The sequence below is a fragment of the Carcharodon carcharias genome, chromosome 1 (genome assembly GCF_017639515.1).
Source record: "Carcharodon carcharias isolate sCarCar2 chromosome 1, sCarCar2.pri, whole genome shotgun sequence".
NCBI lineage: Eukaryota > Metazoa > Chordata > Chondrichthyes > Lamniformes > Lamnidae > Carcharodon > Carcharodon carcharias.
The window spans coordinates 184578256-184591909 of NC_054467.1; the positions used below are offsets into that span (position 1 = coordinate 184578256).

Consider the following 13654-nt stretch of genomic DNA (forward strand, 5'->3'; position numbering starts at 1 on the left):
GTTACACAGGGCCTTGGTGAGACCACACTTGGAATATTGCATGCAGTTTTGGTCTCCCTACCTAAGAAAGGATATACTTTTCATAGAAGGAGTGCAGCGAAGGTTCACTAGGCTGATACCGGGGATGGCAGGACTATTGTATGAGGAGAGATTGGTTTGACTGGGCTAGACTTTAGAAGAATGAGAGGGGATCTGATTGAAATGTATAAAATTCTAACAGGGCTAGACAGACTGGATGCAGGGAGGATGTTTCCTCTGGCTGGGGAGTCTAGAACCATGGGCCACAGTCTCAGAATACGGGGCAGGCCATTTAGGATTGAAATTAGAAAAAATTTCTTCACTCAGACGGTGTTCAACCTGTGGAATTCTCTACCACTGAAGGCTGTGGAGGTCGGATCACTGAGTGTTTTCAAGAAAGAAATTGATACATTTTTGGCCGTTAGGGGCTTCAAGGGGTATGGAGAGAAAGCAGGAATATGATGTTGAAATAGAGGATCAGCCATGATCATATTGAATGGCGGAGCAGGCTGGAAGGGCCAAATGGCCTACTCCTGCTCCTAGTTTCTATGTTTCTGTAAGACAATTAGAAAATACAAAATGAGAAGAGCCCCTAATTTAGTGCCCTGAGAAAAATGTCCTTACTTAGTGATTCTCAAAGGTATCAATCAAATGCCAGAATATTCATCAGTTCTGATGGCTCCTCTATTCAATCCTGACTTGCAACTCTCCACAAAGAAATTATCATTACCAGTATCTGTAAATGTTTGGAGGCACACCTGAGGCATCTTAACCTATTGATATACTATGCCAAACATAAAGGAACAGATGAATGACAGACAGATAAAAGTAAAGGGTAACAAAGCCCAAGGTGCAGAGACAAGTTTGTAGACAAGTGATGGAGCAGCTCTGTACCCAACCCCCTCCTTTATAGCTGCTGAATTCAAGAAGATGCAACAGGATATTCCCAACATGCTGGTTTGCTCTGCCACTTAAGGGACTATCCCTGTAGTCCAGCCTTTCTAAGAAGGTAGAGTCAGGTTTCAGGTAACAACTGATAGCAGGGGATGTTTTAGTGAATAGAAACAGTATATAAACAAGGCTCTGAATAAAATTATACTTACTTAAATAAAAATATTCGGAGCACAGAGGCTTAGTGACTTTTCAGGAAATATGAAATTCAATTCTCCCAAAATTAAAATATGAATGAAAATCAGTTTTCTTTAAATATGTTTTCTCTTTGAAATATCACTTTGTCTATTAAATTGGATGTTCTCGTGTTTGGAGCTTGCCTGGATAGAGAGCTGCAAATCCTCCATCCCCTCTACCTAAACCTCCTATTCTCTGGTAAAGTTCCAAGTATTGTAAATATAAGTTCCCCTAGGACAATGGTTAGAGAAAATAGATCATCTTACAGTATAAATTTTTGAAATAACATTTTATAACAACCTGTAGAATTAACAAAATGTCGTAATTCAGTTATGCATTATTCAGTAGCTGTGTAATAACATCTAGGTATGCTAGTAAAGAAAACTGACATTTATTGCTTCAGAACTACATTAGGGATATGATCATTGGGGGGTTGTTTTCTTCGTGAAAGGGACAAAAGGCTATTTTGGAATAAACCTTGGGCTTTGTTACATTTAAATATACATTGTATATTTAAAATTACCCCAGTTTTATATTTTAATTATGCTTTGTAGTCAATTTATTAGGATAACATCATAAATCATGCGGCAAATATACTGAATCCAAATTATTTTTTCCTTGTAGTCACTTAGCTGGGCATCATTTAAACCTATGGACCATGTTCAAGAATTGCAATATAAAAAGAAAACTGAATACAAGAAATATGATATTACTGCAATAATTTACAGACTTAAAAATAATTTAGTAAAAATAAAACCATACAGATCTTTCCTTTGCTGAAGTTAACTTAAAAACAAGTGTTCTGAATTAGGCGTTATTGTTTAACTTAATGCTCCATTTCTGGGGAATGATCTTCAGGTGAGTGAGCCACTTGGGTTTTGCGGACCAAATTGTTAGGCATTGTGGATTGGATTGCCTGGTATAGAGAAGTGTGAAGAGCTCAAGATTTTGGCAGAGAGCATAAATGCCATAAATCACTACAACAAGCAGTCTTTGTGCTATCCTTTGGTAACAGCTATGATTGCTTACAGTGTGAAAAGTTCCATCATGGCATCATCTTGCTTGATGGCATGGAAGAACAAGAGCAGCAAAAAGAATAATAGAAAACAGAGTTATCAGCACTGTCCCTATCCACCAGCTCTCTCTATTTATAACATTCATTTTGACACCGTTAAAAGTGATCCTGACACTTTGAAGCAAGTACTGAATAAATCCAATATTCAGCTGCTTTATTTATCTTTTAGTAGTGCATGATGATAAATTACAGTCAGCTCATAGAGCAATAAACATGTCAGGCACACTGATATCACCAAATGTCAGCATCCTTCAATCCTGTTCAAAAAATACCAGCAAAACTGAAGCTAAAATTTTCCTTGCTTGGGGTTACCTCCAAAGTAGGTTTCTAAATTAATTTCTATCATTGCATGATTTGTCTGTTCCTCTTTCTCCTTTGGTCTCAAAGTTGTCAATAAATTGGAAAAAAACAAAATACATTATTGGCCATTGGAGTAGTTTTCCTAGCTTTGCTGTGACTAAACCGCAAATGCATAGGCATAACAAAGTCTCAATATGCTGAGAACACATTCAGCCTCATTCCTTATAACAGAAAGACTGTTCAGCAAACAGCTTACCTGAGGGATACTGCGCCGGGCCCATAGATCTCTCTCACAGCTGCCAGGTCAGCTTCAAGCTGCGGGTGCTTATGAAGTTCACCATCATAGTTACCCTGGAATCACAATCACAACTAAGTTTACCAAGTGAAAAGATACCGTAATTGTATGAACACTTGCAGCCTAGAAGTTAAATGGTGTTCTTATTTCAAAAGACTATCCAGCATGTTAAAGGGGTGATTCCATACATTGACACAGCATAGGCACACAGCCTGTGATTTGGCCTGGATGTCCCATAAAGGCATGGTGCTACCAAGTATACCATTGACTAGACCCTTCCAGTCACATCTGGAGAGAGGAAAAAAACATGCAATAAACATGAAGTCAATTTAGGGAGCACAATGATAAATTTCTCTCCATTTGTCTAAATATATAGAATAGCCTGAACAGAGTGGGCACATGTGGCCTTGGGTGCTGCTAATGCCACCTGTTAATAAAATTGCATTCTTATGGTGCCTTTTATTTCCTCAGGGTGGCCCAAAGTGCTTTACAGCCAATTAAGTGCTTTTGAAGTATAGTCACTGTTGCAAAGTAGGAAAAACAGCAACCAATTTATACATAACCAGGACCTACAAACAACAATATGGTAATGACCAGATAATTTGCTTTTAGGTGTACTTGTCTATGAAAACTGCAATCAGGGTCCAAACAATATCATAAGGTTTTGAACTGCATATGTTACGAGGATGTACTTTTATTTTAAAAGATACAATCTCGCATTTTTCTTTTTCTGGCTGGATTAAAAAAAAACAGAAATCCTCTAAAGACAATGGAGACTGCCAGATGGCTACAATATACAGTTTGCATTCCACCAAGTGGGATAGAAAGAAAAGACACTCAACCCCCTGAGGAACATGAAAGACCCCATCCCCTGTTGGTTTTACACTATCTTGAAACTTTTCAAATGTTTTTAAGAGGAGCCATAAAGATGCAATTACCTGTTCAAAAACAATGACTGCAGCAGACATGGACTGATAGAATTTCTCTGGAATATACAGCCAGCAGAGTACTTTAAGGGCCTGTTTACCAAGCAGGAGAGAAATCAAGACAATGCTGTACTGAAACAGTTGTTTGTCCTCTCTCTCTCTCACAAGTATTGTGTCCGGATTTGGAAAGTAACCATCCTAAGAAGAGAAATCTATTGCAAATCAAGACCTTTTGGAAATAAGATGTGGAAATCTGCTCCATATACCCAGGAAGACAACTGAATAAAACAGCCAAAACATGAAACCGCCACATCAAGAACAGCCAAAAGAACAGCTAACTGTATACTCTTTTGTTTTATCTTCTTCACAAACTGTAAAAAATCCTTAAGCCTATCGTCTTATTCTGCCTTCTGTGCTAGTGTGTGTGTGTGTGGGCCCAGGCAAGTGCGTATGACATATGAATGGTGGTTGCGATTTACCTAGTCTTCATTTTTAATTTAGGAAATAAGTTTCAATAAACATATCTTGTTCTTTGATTAACCTAAGAAAACCTGTCTGACTTATTCTTTACAATCTGAAAGCATAAATAGTGGTGCTCTTGCAGCTTTGACAAAGTACATCCTCTCTAAATTCACAAAACACCCTGTTACAGTCAGACCTGGAGTGGGAGAATAGGGGAGTCAATTCACCCCCTCCTCATGTAACACATTATCAGAAGAACCAGTGCCTGAAATGAACAGGCACTCTGGGTGTCCAAGGGAAGACTCCAATGAAAATACAAGGTCTGTCAACTTTAACAGGGTGGCTAAGTCAATTGAGGCCTTTACCACCTTATAAATGTCAATTTGGCTGGACAAAAATGGGTACCCTGTTATGTAAAGCTGTGAGCTAAAGACAAAACTTACCTCATAGTACTATATAACTGAAAATCTTGTCACACTCATATTCCGAAACCAAAATGCACAATTCATTGTGAAACAATCTAGCTGCATGATGCACAGTCACCTACTGGGTTGCAAGCTGTGAGCATGTCTATCGATACATACGCTTATTCAACCCCAAAATTCACAAGATTCTTTTGATGCTAGTACACATTGAAGCTCAAGGATATGCTCCTAAATTGGAGAAGGCCTCGCCAATCAACTCTCCTCCGACTGGCCCAAAGAGTTTTGTGGACCAACCTACCTGGGTAATAGGTAGGATAGTGCCTCAAGTGCAGAAAGCTCTCTCTGTCTGATTATTGCCATGGATATCCTCCTTGTCTCCCCTGGATCCTAGAAGGTAATAGGAATCTCAGAAGAAATGTCAATCCTGCCAGCAGGGTTGTAGCAATTCATAGTAGAATTCCCATGACTAACAAGCATAAGAGATGAAAAGAAAAAGAAAGAAAAAGGCTAAATTAAACTGAAATACAATAAAATATGCTCCTGAAGAAATGTGATAAAAACAAGTCGAGTGTCAGTAAACCCAGACAGATGGCTTTAAAGGGATAGGACTCACAGCCATTAACTGTGTACCTGGTAGTTTATACCAGTGCATACAAATAACCTGGCAATGGTGAAGTAAAACACTAAAAAATGTTGGGGAGAGAAACTTCACCTGCATTTAAATATTTTAAAAAGGTGTAAAGTTCTCACCTTCAGCTGAAATGGGAAGCTCCTGAATGATGAAGCCCCTGACAAGGCACCGCAGTAACATTGCAAATGGCATGGGCATCATATTCTCTTTAAAAATGACCCTGACCCAAGGATTCAGGACAGAGTCAGGGACACAGTGATCAGATATCCTGCTTTTAAGGTGACGATCCCAGTTTTTCAAGAAACGTTCCAGTGTCCTGAAAATTTGTTCAGAATAGCTTAAATGTCCCGGTTTGCAACTTTTCTCTCATCACGTGAACTATATCAGAGATTTCCAGCAGCACTTCACCTTTTTGCACAGCATCAGTTTTTCTTCAGTTTACTTCCACTCCCCTCCCCTTTACCTCGCTCTCCATTTGCTGTTGGTAAACCCAAAACAAAACCTTGCTGGTTGCACCCTGTGAACTGGAATGCCACCCACTCCCCAACAGCTAGCAGCTGCAATGGGATGCTCCTGCCTACGCAGAAATCCTTCTCAGTGGCCACCAGAGCTGGCAGCGGGGGCAGATCATTTTTGCCCCAAAATGGACTGTTTTCAAAGGGATAGCCTCTTGTTGCTCTTGGTTGGCTCACCTTTCAGTGTCCTTACTGGTCATTCCATCAGTACTGACAATCCAATTTTTTCGATTGGCCTTCTATGAAGGAGGCCAGCACGGGGAGAGCCAGAAGCCAATGGGGGGAGAGTGGGGCAGAACTGGGGTCCGGCGGGAGAGAGCTGGAGGCCAGCAGGAGAGAGTGGGGGAGAGCCAGGAGCTGGTGGGGGCAGAGCAGGGAGAGTCGGAGGCTAGCAGGGGGAGAGTGGGGGAGAGCCAGAAGCCGGCAGGGAGAGAGTGGGGTAGGGCCAGAGGCCGGCCGGGAAGAGTCGGGGATAGCTGAAGGCCGGCAAGGGAGGGTACGGGAGAGCCGGAAACAGGCAAGGGAGAGTCAGGGAGAGGCAGAGGTCAGTGGGGGAGAGTGGGGAAGAGCCGGAACTGGCAGGGGAGAGCAGGGGAGAGCTGCAGGCCGACGGTGGAGAGCATGAGAGTGGGGAAGTACTGATTTATAGGAGGCACAGGGGTTTAATTTATAGAAGTTACTTGGGATAATTTTTACGAGTTAATTGGGGTAATATATAGGAGTTATTAGGATTAATTTACCCTCATGACCTCCTATAAATTAACTCCATGACCAGCTGGAAGCTGGGAGGGAATCAGCCTCTGGGTGATGACAGGAGATTGACAGTTGTGTCCACCAACTGCAAGCCCTACTTGAAGACATAGTTGGACAGCACCCATCAGTAAATCACCAATCAACGCTGCGGAAGCCATGGCACGTTCAACCAAACTTCCCACTGAAAGATTGTGTGCTTTTATGCTAAATCTTCCACACTTGAGGTACATTTGCTCATTTAAATTCCAGCTTCTGGCTATTGTTAGAACCATTGTGCATTGCACAATAAAGCTAGAGCAGAATAGAGGATTCTGGGATCTTGTGAAAAACAAAGCATTCAGTTTTTTTCAGAAAACGAGCCCGAAATGTTATTGGAACAAGAGTCTGGTTCACAACTGTTATCGTCAATAATTGAGTGTCTTTAGGGTTGCAGATCATGGTTGGTCATGTTCTGGGAGATGTCAACAAGTGACTACCTTCAATTGCACCTCCACCAGACTCCTACCATTGGTCACCCAACATGTGCATCATCACAGAGTCCGGCCTTCTCAAAGATTTTTAACGTGCTCCAGTTTTGAATTTTGAAAATCTGGTCACCCTAGTCACAAACTGGTGGCCCAGATCTCACAGCCCTACACTCCCAGCATTGGAGCAGGGTCTCAGGAATCTCACCTCACCTGCAATTAATTGGTATTTTTTTTTAAATACATGTGGAGTATGATCAAAGGGACCCAGGTCTGCTGGGTTAGAGAGTGAGGTTCTAAGTCCTGTCAGGAGTGAGATGGAGCCCAGTAGGCCATGGCTGGCAACAGCCGGAGACTGGAGCACCCCGTGGTACAGAGTGCAGGAGAGGGGAAGCGAGAGTCCAGGAGAGGGGGTGAGTGAGCGTTGTCAGAGGGAGCGTGGCAACAGCAGACAGGATGGCTACACAAGCTGCAGTCAGCGAGGGATGGAGGCAGAGTGATGGGCATGCTGTTAGCCAAATGTCAACCATGGGAGAAACTGTGCATGTGCCAATGGATGCAGTGCGAACTGAATGCACATGTATAACTGTTCCTGGGACCTGGCCAATTGGTGTCAGGAGTTACAGTGCATTCTGAACAAGCATTGTCCAATATGTTGAATATTATTATATATTCAAAGCTAAAGGAGTTTCTCAGTTAATCACTGCAAAGAGAAGTTCCCTCATGAAAAGAACTAATTGTATTTTTTTCTATCTACGTGTGTGACTGACATGGCCAGTGCCTGAATTTCTGGGACTGTCCTTTTAAAGAATGCTGTTAAGCAACTATCAAGAGTTTTCACTTTCAAGGCTCAACACTTATTGTTGTCTTAACAGTAAATATGAGTGGTCAGCAAGGTTTTATCTTAAAGGAATGGGTCAAATAATTTCATTTGATTGTGTCTCAAGTAATTTCTTACTTGAAAGCTAGAAGGGTCCAGGACAATAAGCTTCGAATGTGATAACTGAGGTGGACCCAATTTCCAACGCATTGGCAGCGAGAATGCAGTGGGGAGGGGTAGGGTTGGGAGTTTGGGATTACAAGCATTTTAAAAACTCAGAAGTAAGTGCAGCATACCTGCCAGTGGCTTTTTAACCCAGCCACTACATTACCACAATTAGCTTCAGCGGGTGTGATAACCCGCATGAATCAATTTTAATTCCAGTATTTAAAGGAAACATACAATGTAAAGTGTTCCAGAGTTGGAAATAGAATACAATGAGTTGACAGAATGGAGCACACATATTCAAAAGCTGCAGTTGATTTTAGTGACATATCCCTGGATGGAATGCTGGGGCTATAAGGGCCAGAGAGAGGTACTCTACTGATGAGAGGAAGAAGCCAGCCAGTGAAACAAAGGAGGCATGGCTGGACATTACCCATATGGTCAGCAGCAGGACTGAAGTCTCCACTCATGGATTCAAGGAAAGCGACTTAGTGATCGAAGCAGGGCAGAGAAGGTTACCCCAATCGCCTCACTCTGCCTTCTCAAGCCTATTTCAGTTCATCACTCCTCACAGCAACTTACCATGCAGGTACACCCATCCCCCTCTGTTTAAGACCTTCATCACATCCTCATCTGTCCATCCAGGACTGACACAGGCTCATTTTCATAAAAGATCACATCTCTCCCTCATAGGCACCCTCAGAATATAGTCTCCATTCTACCTGGTCAACATGTGCCTTTACTCTCACTAATGTGCCTCTTCTTTTCCTCCTTGCAGAAGAGAGCGCAGAACATGAGGCAGAGACAGAGCCAAATAACAGATGAAGTAGAAGATGTACTGGACATCCACAGAATTTCAGTGTGCTCAGCCATCAGAAATGGGGAGATCGGGACCTCCTCACTATCTGGCGACAGAATTAAATATCAGACAGCCAAAAATCATACATCACTCAATTGTGATGTCAGCATATGATCATGTGCAAAATGAAGATTTAAAATATTCTTTCTTGGCCGTTCTACTTCATGTCTTTAATCTCCAACGGGACCTTTAAGAGTCCTGCAGAAAGTGATCAAGAAAGACAACAACAAATCCTCAGAAAAGTCCTCTGAGGGGAAATCATTACAGGATTCATGCAGACTATCCAACAATTCAGATACTCAAACTTCGGTGGGACCAATAAGGCAGATAGCTAGATTTTCACATGGTGTCTCACATTCAGAAATGAGCAAGTGAGATGATGGAGCCAGGGAGAAAAGTGGAGAGTCTGACTTTGGAGGCCACAGGGTGCTTCAACCTCTGCTCAGCTGCACTCAGATGCTGAACCATGGAGGCCATTGACAAAACAGATACTCTGGAGCAGCACCATAGAATGTGCCAGGTATGGCCTCCTGCTGGTTGCACTTTTCTGCTCGACCATGGAGGAGGCTGTTCTTGCTGCTCTTTCTGCTGATTCTTTTCCTGCTGATGCTGCTATTGCTGCTGTTCATCTTGTCCCTATCTGTAGTCCAAAGTAAAACAGCACAAGAGGCACCCTTGCTGAGGTGATAGATCACAGCTCCTAAATGGAGATTAGACTTGCAAATCTCTAAAGTTGTCAAATTAACCTCCAAAGTGTGCAAAAGGAACCTCTCAGCACAAGAACTGTGAACAAAGCCTTTCAAACAAGAAAGCAGCTTTGAGGTTTCAGTACTTACTGGCATATTTTCCTGTCATGCTTTGAATCGCCTCAATTACATACAAACATCCAAACATACAAAATAGGAGAAGTACACCATTTGACCTCTCGAGCCTGCTCCACCATTCAATAAGATCATGGCCGATCTATTTGTGTTTCGAATTTCACATTCCCATCTACCGCCGATAACCTTTGATTCCCTTGCCTAACAAGAATCTATCTGCCTCTGTCTTAAAAATATTCAATGACCCCGCCTCCACCATCTTCTGAGGCAGAGAATTCCAAAGTCACACAACCCTCTGAAAGAAATAATTTCTCCTCACCTCTGTCCTAAAAAGGCAACCCCTAATTTTAAAACAGTGTCCCCTAGTTCTGGACTCACCCACAAGAGGAAAACATCCTTTCGACTTCCACCTTGTCAAGATCATTCAGGAACTTATATGCTTCAATCAAGTCACCCCTCACTCTTCTAAACTCCGGTGGAACAAGCCCAGCCTGTCTAACCTTCCCCCATAAGACAACCCGCTCAATCCACTTATCAATCTAGTAAACCTCCTCTGAGCTGCCTCCAACACATTTATATCCTTCCTTAAATAGGGAGACCAATGCCCTGTGGTCTCACCAATGCCCTGTATAACCATTGTGTTCTCACTTTACTTTAACTGGCACGCTCCAGAAAGATGAGGAAACTCACGGGCCCATATTTAAATTGCAAAAGCCATGCTAATATCACTGTAATTGAGCAATTAACATACAGAAATCAACAACATGCCTGACCCGAAGGGCTTGCTCACAAACATTATTCTGGCAGTCTTTTTAAAACAAATGGAGCAATGTAGTAAGCTCAAACTGCTGTCACACTTGCAGCTACAAAACATTGGTGCCTTAACCAGTTAACAAGATATTAGGACTGTGCATTCCAGGCATATCAGCAAACATATACTGAACAGATTCATGTTCAGTAAACAAATTTCTGGTTTGCTGACACAGGCAGTCCTCTTCATTGTAAAGTCTTCACATTGTTGGAAATATTGTTTATAGAATAAGGCACAACACATATATTAAGAAATTTTCACCTCCAGCTTCATAAACAGAATTTCCATTTAATGTAATAGATAGAAAATCATGGTGGCCCTAATTCCTGAATGTGTTCCTGCTGCTTCTCACAAACGCTGACAAAGAAACTGAGACCCACGGCCTCAGTTAATGCCAGGAAATATGTGATGACAGTTCACTGACCTGAAATGTTGGTTAGGAATATTCCCGGCCCCAAAATGGTGGGCTGGGAGGCAGAGGGGCTGATGAATAGCAGGGCTCACCAGCGCATTCCTGCTACCAGGGAAGTTTCCCGGTGCTAGGTCCGGCTGTCCTCCAAACAGTGGCAGGCAACCTATTTAAATAATTTAAGGCTCTAATAAGGGGATTTTTTTTTCAGACCACTGGTCTTTCATGGGATATGGGCATTGCTGGCAAGACCAGCATTTGTTGCCCATGCCTAATTGCCCTTGTAAAGGTGGTGGTGAGCTGCCTTTTTGAACCACAGCAGTCCATGTGGTGTAGGTACACCCACAGTGTTGTTAGGAAGGGAGTTCCAGGATTTTGATCCAGTGACAGTGAAAGAGTGGTAGTATTACTCCAAGTCAGGATGGTGGGTGGCTTGGAGGGGAACTTGCAGGTAGTGGTGTCTCCAAGCATCTGTTGCCCCTATCCTTTTAGTTGCTAAAGGTCAGCAGATTGGTGAGTTGCTGCCATCTATTTTGTAGATGGTACACACCGCTGCCACTGTGCATCGGTGGTGGAAGGAGTGAATGTTTAAGGCAGTAGATGGGGTCCAATCAAGTCGGCTGCTTTGTCCTGGATGGTGTCAAGCTTTTTCAGTATTGTGGAAGCTGCACTCCTCCAGGCTAGGGGAGATGATTCCATCACAATCCTGACTTTTACCTTGTAGATGGTGGGCAAGCTTTGGGAAGTCAGGGGATGAGTTATTTGCCAGAGGATTCCTAACCTCTGGCCTGCTCTTGTAGCCACAGTATTTATATGGCTAGTCCAGTTCAGTTTCTGGTCAATGGTAACCCCCAGGATGCTGATAGTGGGGAATTCAGTGATGGTAATGCCATTGAATGCTAGATGTTATGATGTTAGATTCTCTTTTGTTGGAGGTGGTCATTGCCTATGAATATGTGAACATACTTACTTACAAACATACAAATTAGGAGCAGGAATAGGCCATACGGCCCCTTGAGCCTGCTCTGCTACTTGATAAGATCATGGCTGATATGATTGTGGCCTCAATTCCACTTTCCTGCCCACCTCCTATGCCCTTTGACTCCCTTGTTAGCCAAAAATCTATCTAACTCTTCCTTAAAAGTATTCAATCCTCCACTGATTTCTGGGGAAGACAATTCCACAGACTCACAACAGTCTGAGAGAAAAAAATTCTCCTCATCTCTGCCTTAAATGGAAGACTTCTTATTTTTAAACTATGTCCCTTAGTTCTAGCCTCTTCCACAAGAGGAAACATCCTTTCAGCATTCACCCTGCCAAGTCCCAATAGGATCTTGTATCTTTCAATAAGATCACCTCTCATTCTTCTAAACTCCCATGGGTACAGACCCAACCTGTCCAACCATTCCTCATAAGCATTGGTGTGGCATGAATGTTACTTGCCATTTCTCAGCTCAAACCTGAATGTTGTCCAGTTCTTGTTGCACGTGGACAGGGACTGCTTCAACATCTGAAGATTTGTGAATATGGTGCAATAATCAGTGAATATCCCCACTTCTGGCCTTATGATGGATGAAAGGACACTGATGAAGCAGCGGAAGATGATTGGGCCTGGGACACTGCCTGAGGAACTCCTGCTGCAATGCCTTGGGGCTGAGATGATCGGCCTCCAACAACCACAACCACAATGGAGCTGCCACACCACCCTGCCCCACCCACTGCTGCAGGAAGAGACCACCAGTCTCATAGAAGTGGCTTCCTTGTGGCAGCAGGAGGCTCCGTGGCCCAAAGAAAGGGTCATGGGGAGGGAAGAACACCCCCAGGGTCCTAATTGACCATCTGGAGGTGCCTGCCTGCTTGGTCTTTCTGATCTTTAATTTAAAACTTATTATTCCTTGATCCCCAGCCTGCTTCAGCAGTGCCCACCCCATCTCCCGGTGGGGCTGCCAAGCTTCAAGATTTGCCAACCTTCTGATAGAGTTGGCAGCATCGACATCCCACCCACCAGTTGACAGCAAGCTCAGAGGAGGCCACTCATAAGGCCGCCTCTGGGAAGATTGCTAAGCCTGTCCCGCTACCAGCAAGTGCAGGCTTAGGACTCATATTTCGTCCAGATGTCAAAGTCCTGAAGCCTGTGGTAAAATCTTGCCCATTAAAGCTATTTCTCTCTCTGCAGGTGCTGCTTGATCTTCTGAGTATTACCAACCTTTTCTGTTTTTCCAGGAAATAGGTGGGGCCTTGTGTTGTTTTAAAACCTGTCTCTGTGTAAGTGGCAATAATCCAACACAAGTTATGTTACAACCAGGAATTTCCATAGTGCTGCTCCTGCCCTGACGTCTTAACTTCACTGGAAATCTGGAAGAAATCACACTTATGTGCACAACGTGGGCTGCCATCTTGGATCCAGTGATGTTACAACGGCTGAGGACATTTCCAAGGGCATTTCCAGCCTCCATCTGGAATGATGCTGAATTTGAAAATAAGCTGCTTTTTCTGTGTTACTATCCCTTCTCTTGAAAGTGTCAATATATTAGTACAACACTGGAGACTAGAGGCTGGCTCCTTAATGATAATCATTAAGGTGCTTTTTATACATGCAAAAACCTCTAATAATTTTTTAAAAAATTCATAATGAATTAAAATTGCTGGTACAATATAGTCTCTTCATTAAGTTCTGAGGCCCTGTGCCCAGTTGATGGCTTATGCTGCTGCTTTGGCCAGAATTTAATGCCATCATCCATGGTGAGTTTGGTCACAGGAGACCCTGCCACCTTCCT

At 42.9% G+C, this 13654-nt stretch overlaps 1 protein-coding gene across 2 annotated transcripts in view; it reads right to left on the reverse strand.

Moving 5' to 3' along the window:
- parp8 (poly (ADP-ribose) polymerase family, member 8) overlaps positions 1 to 13654 on the reverse strand; it is a 470797-nt gene that overhangs the window by 209609 nt on the left and 247534 nt on the right. For both annotated transcript variants that reach the window (XM_041197708.1, XM_041197699.1), the window contains exon 7: positions 2778 to 2872. In XM_041197708.1, the coding sequence (XP_041053642.1) occupies positions 2778 to 2872 (95 nt within the window). The remainder of the gene's footprint in view (positions 1 to 2777; positions 2873 to 13654) is intronic.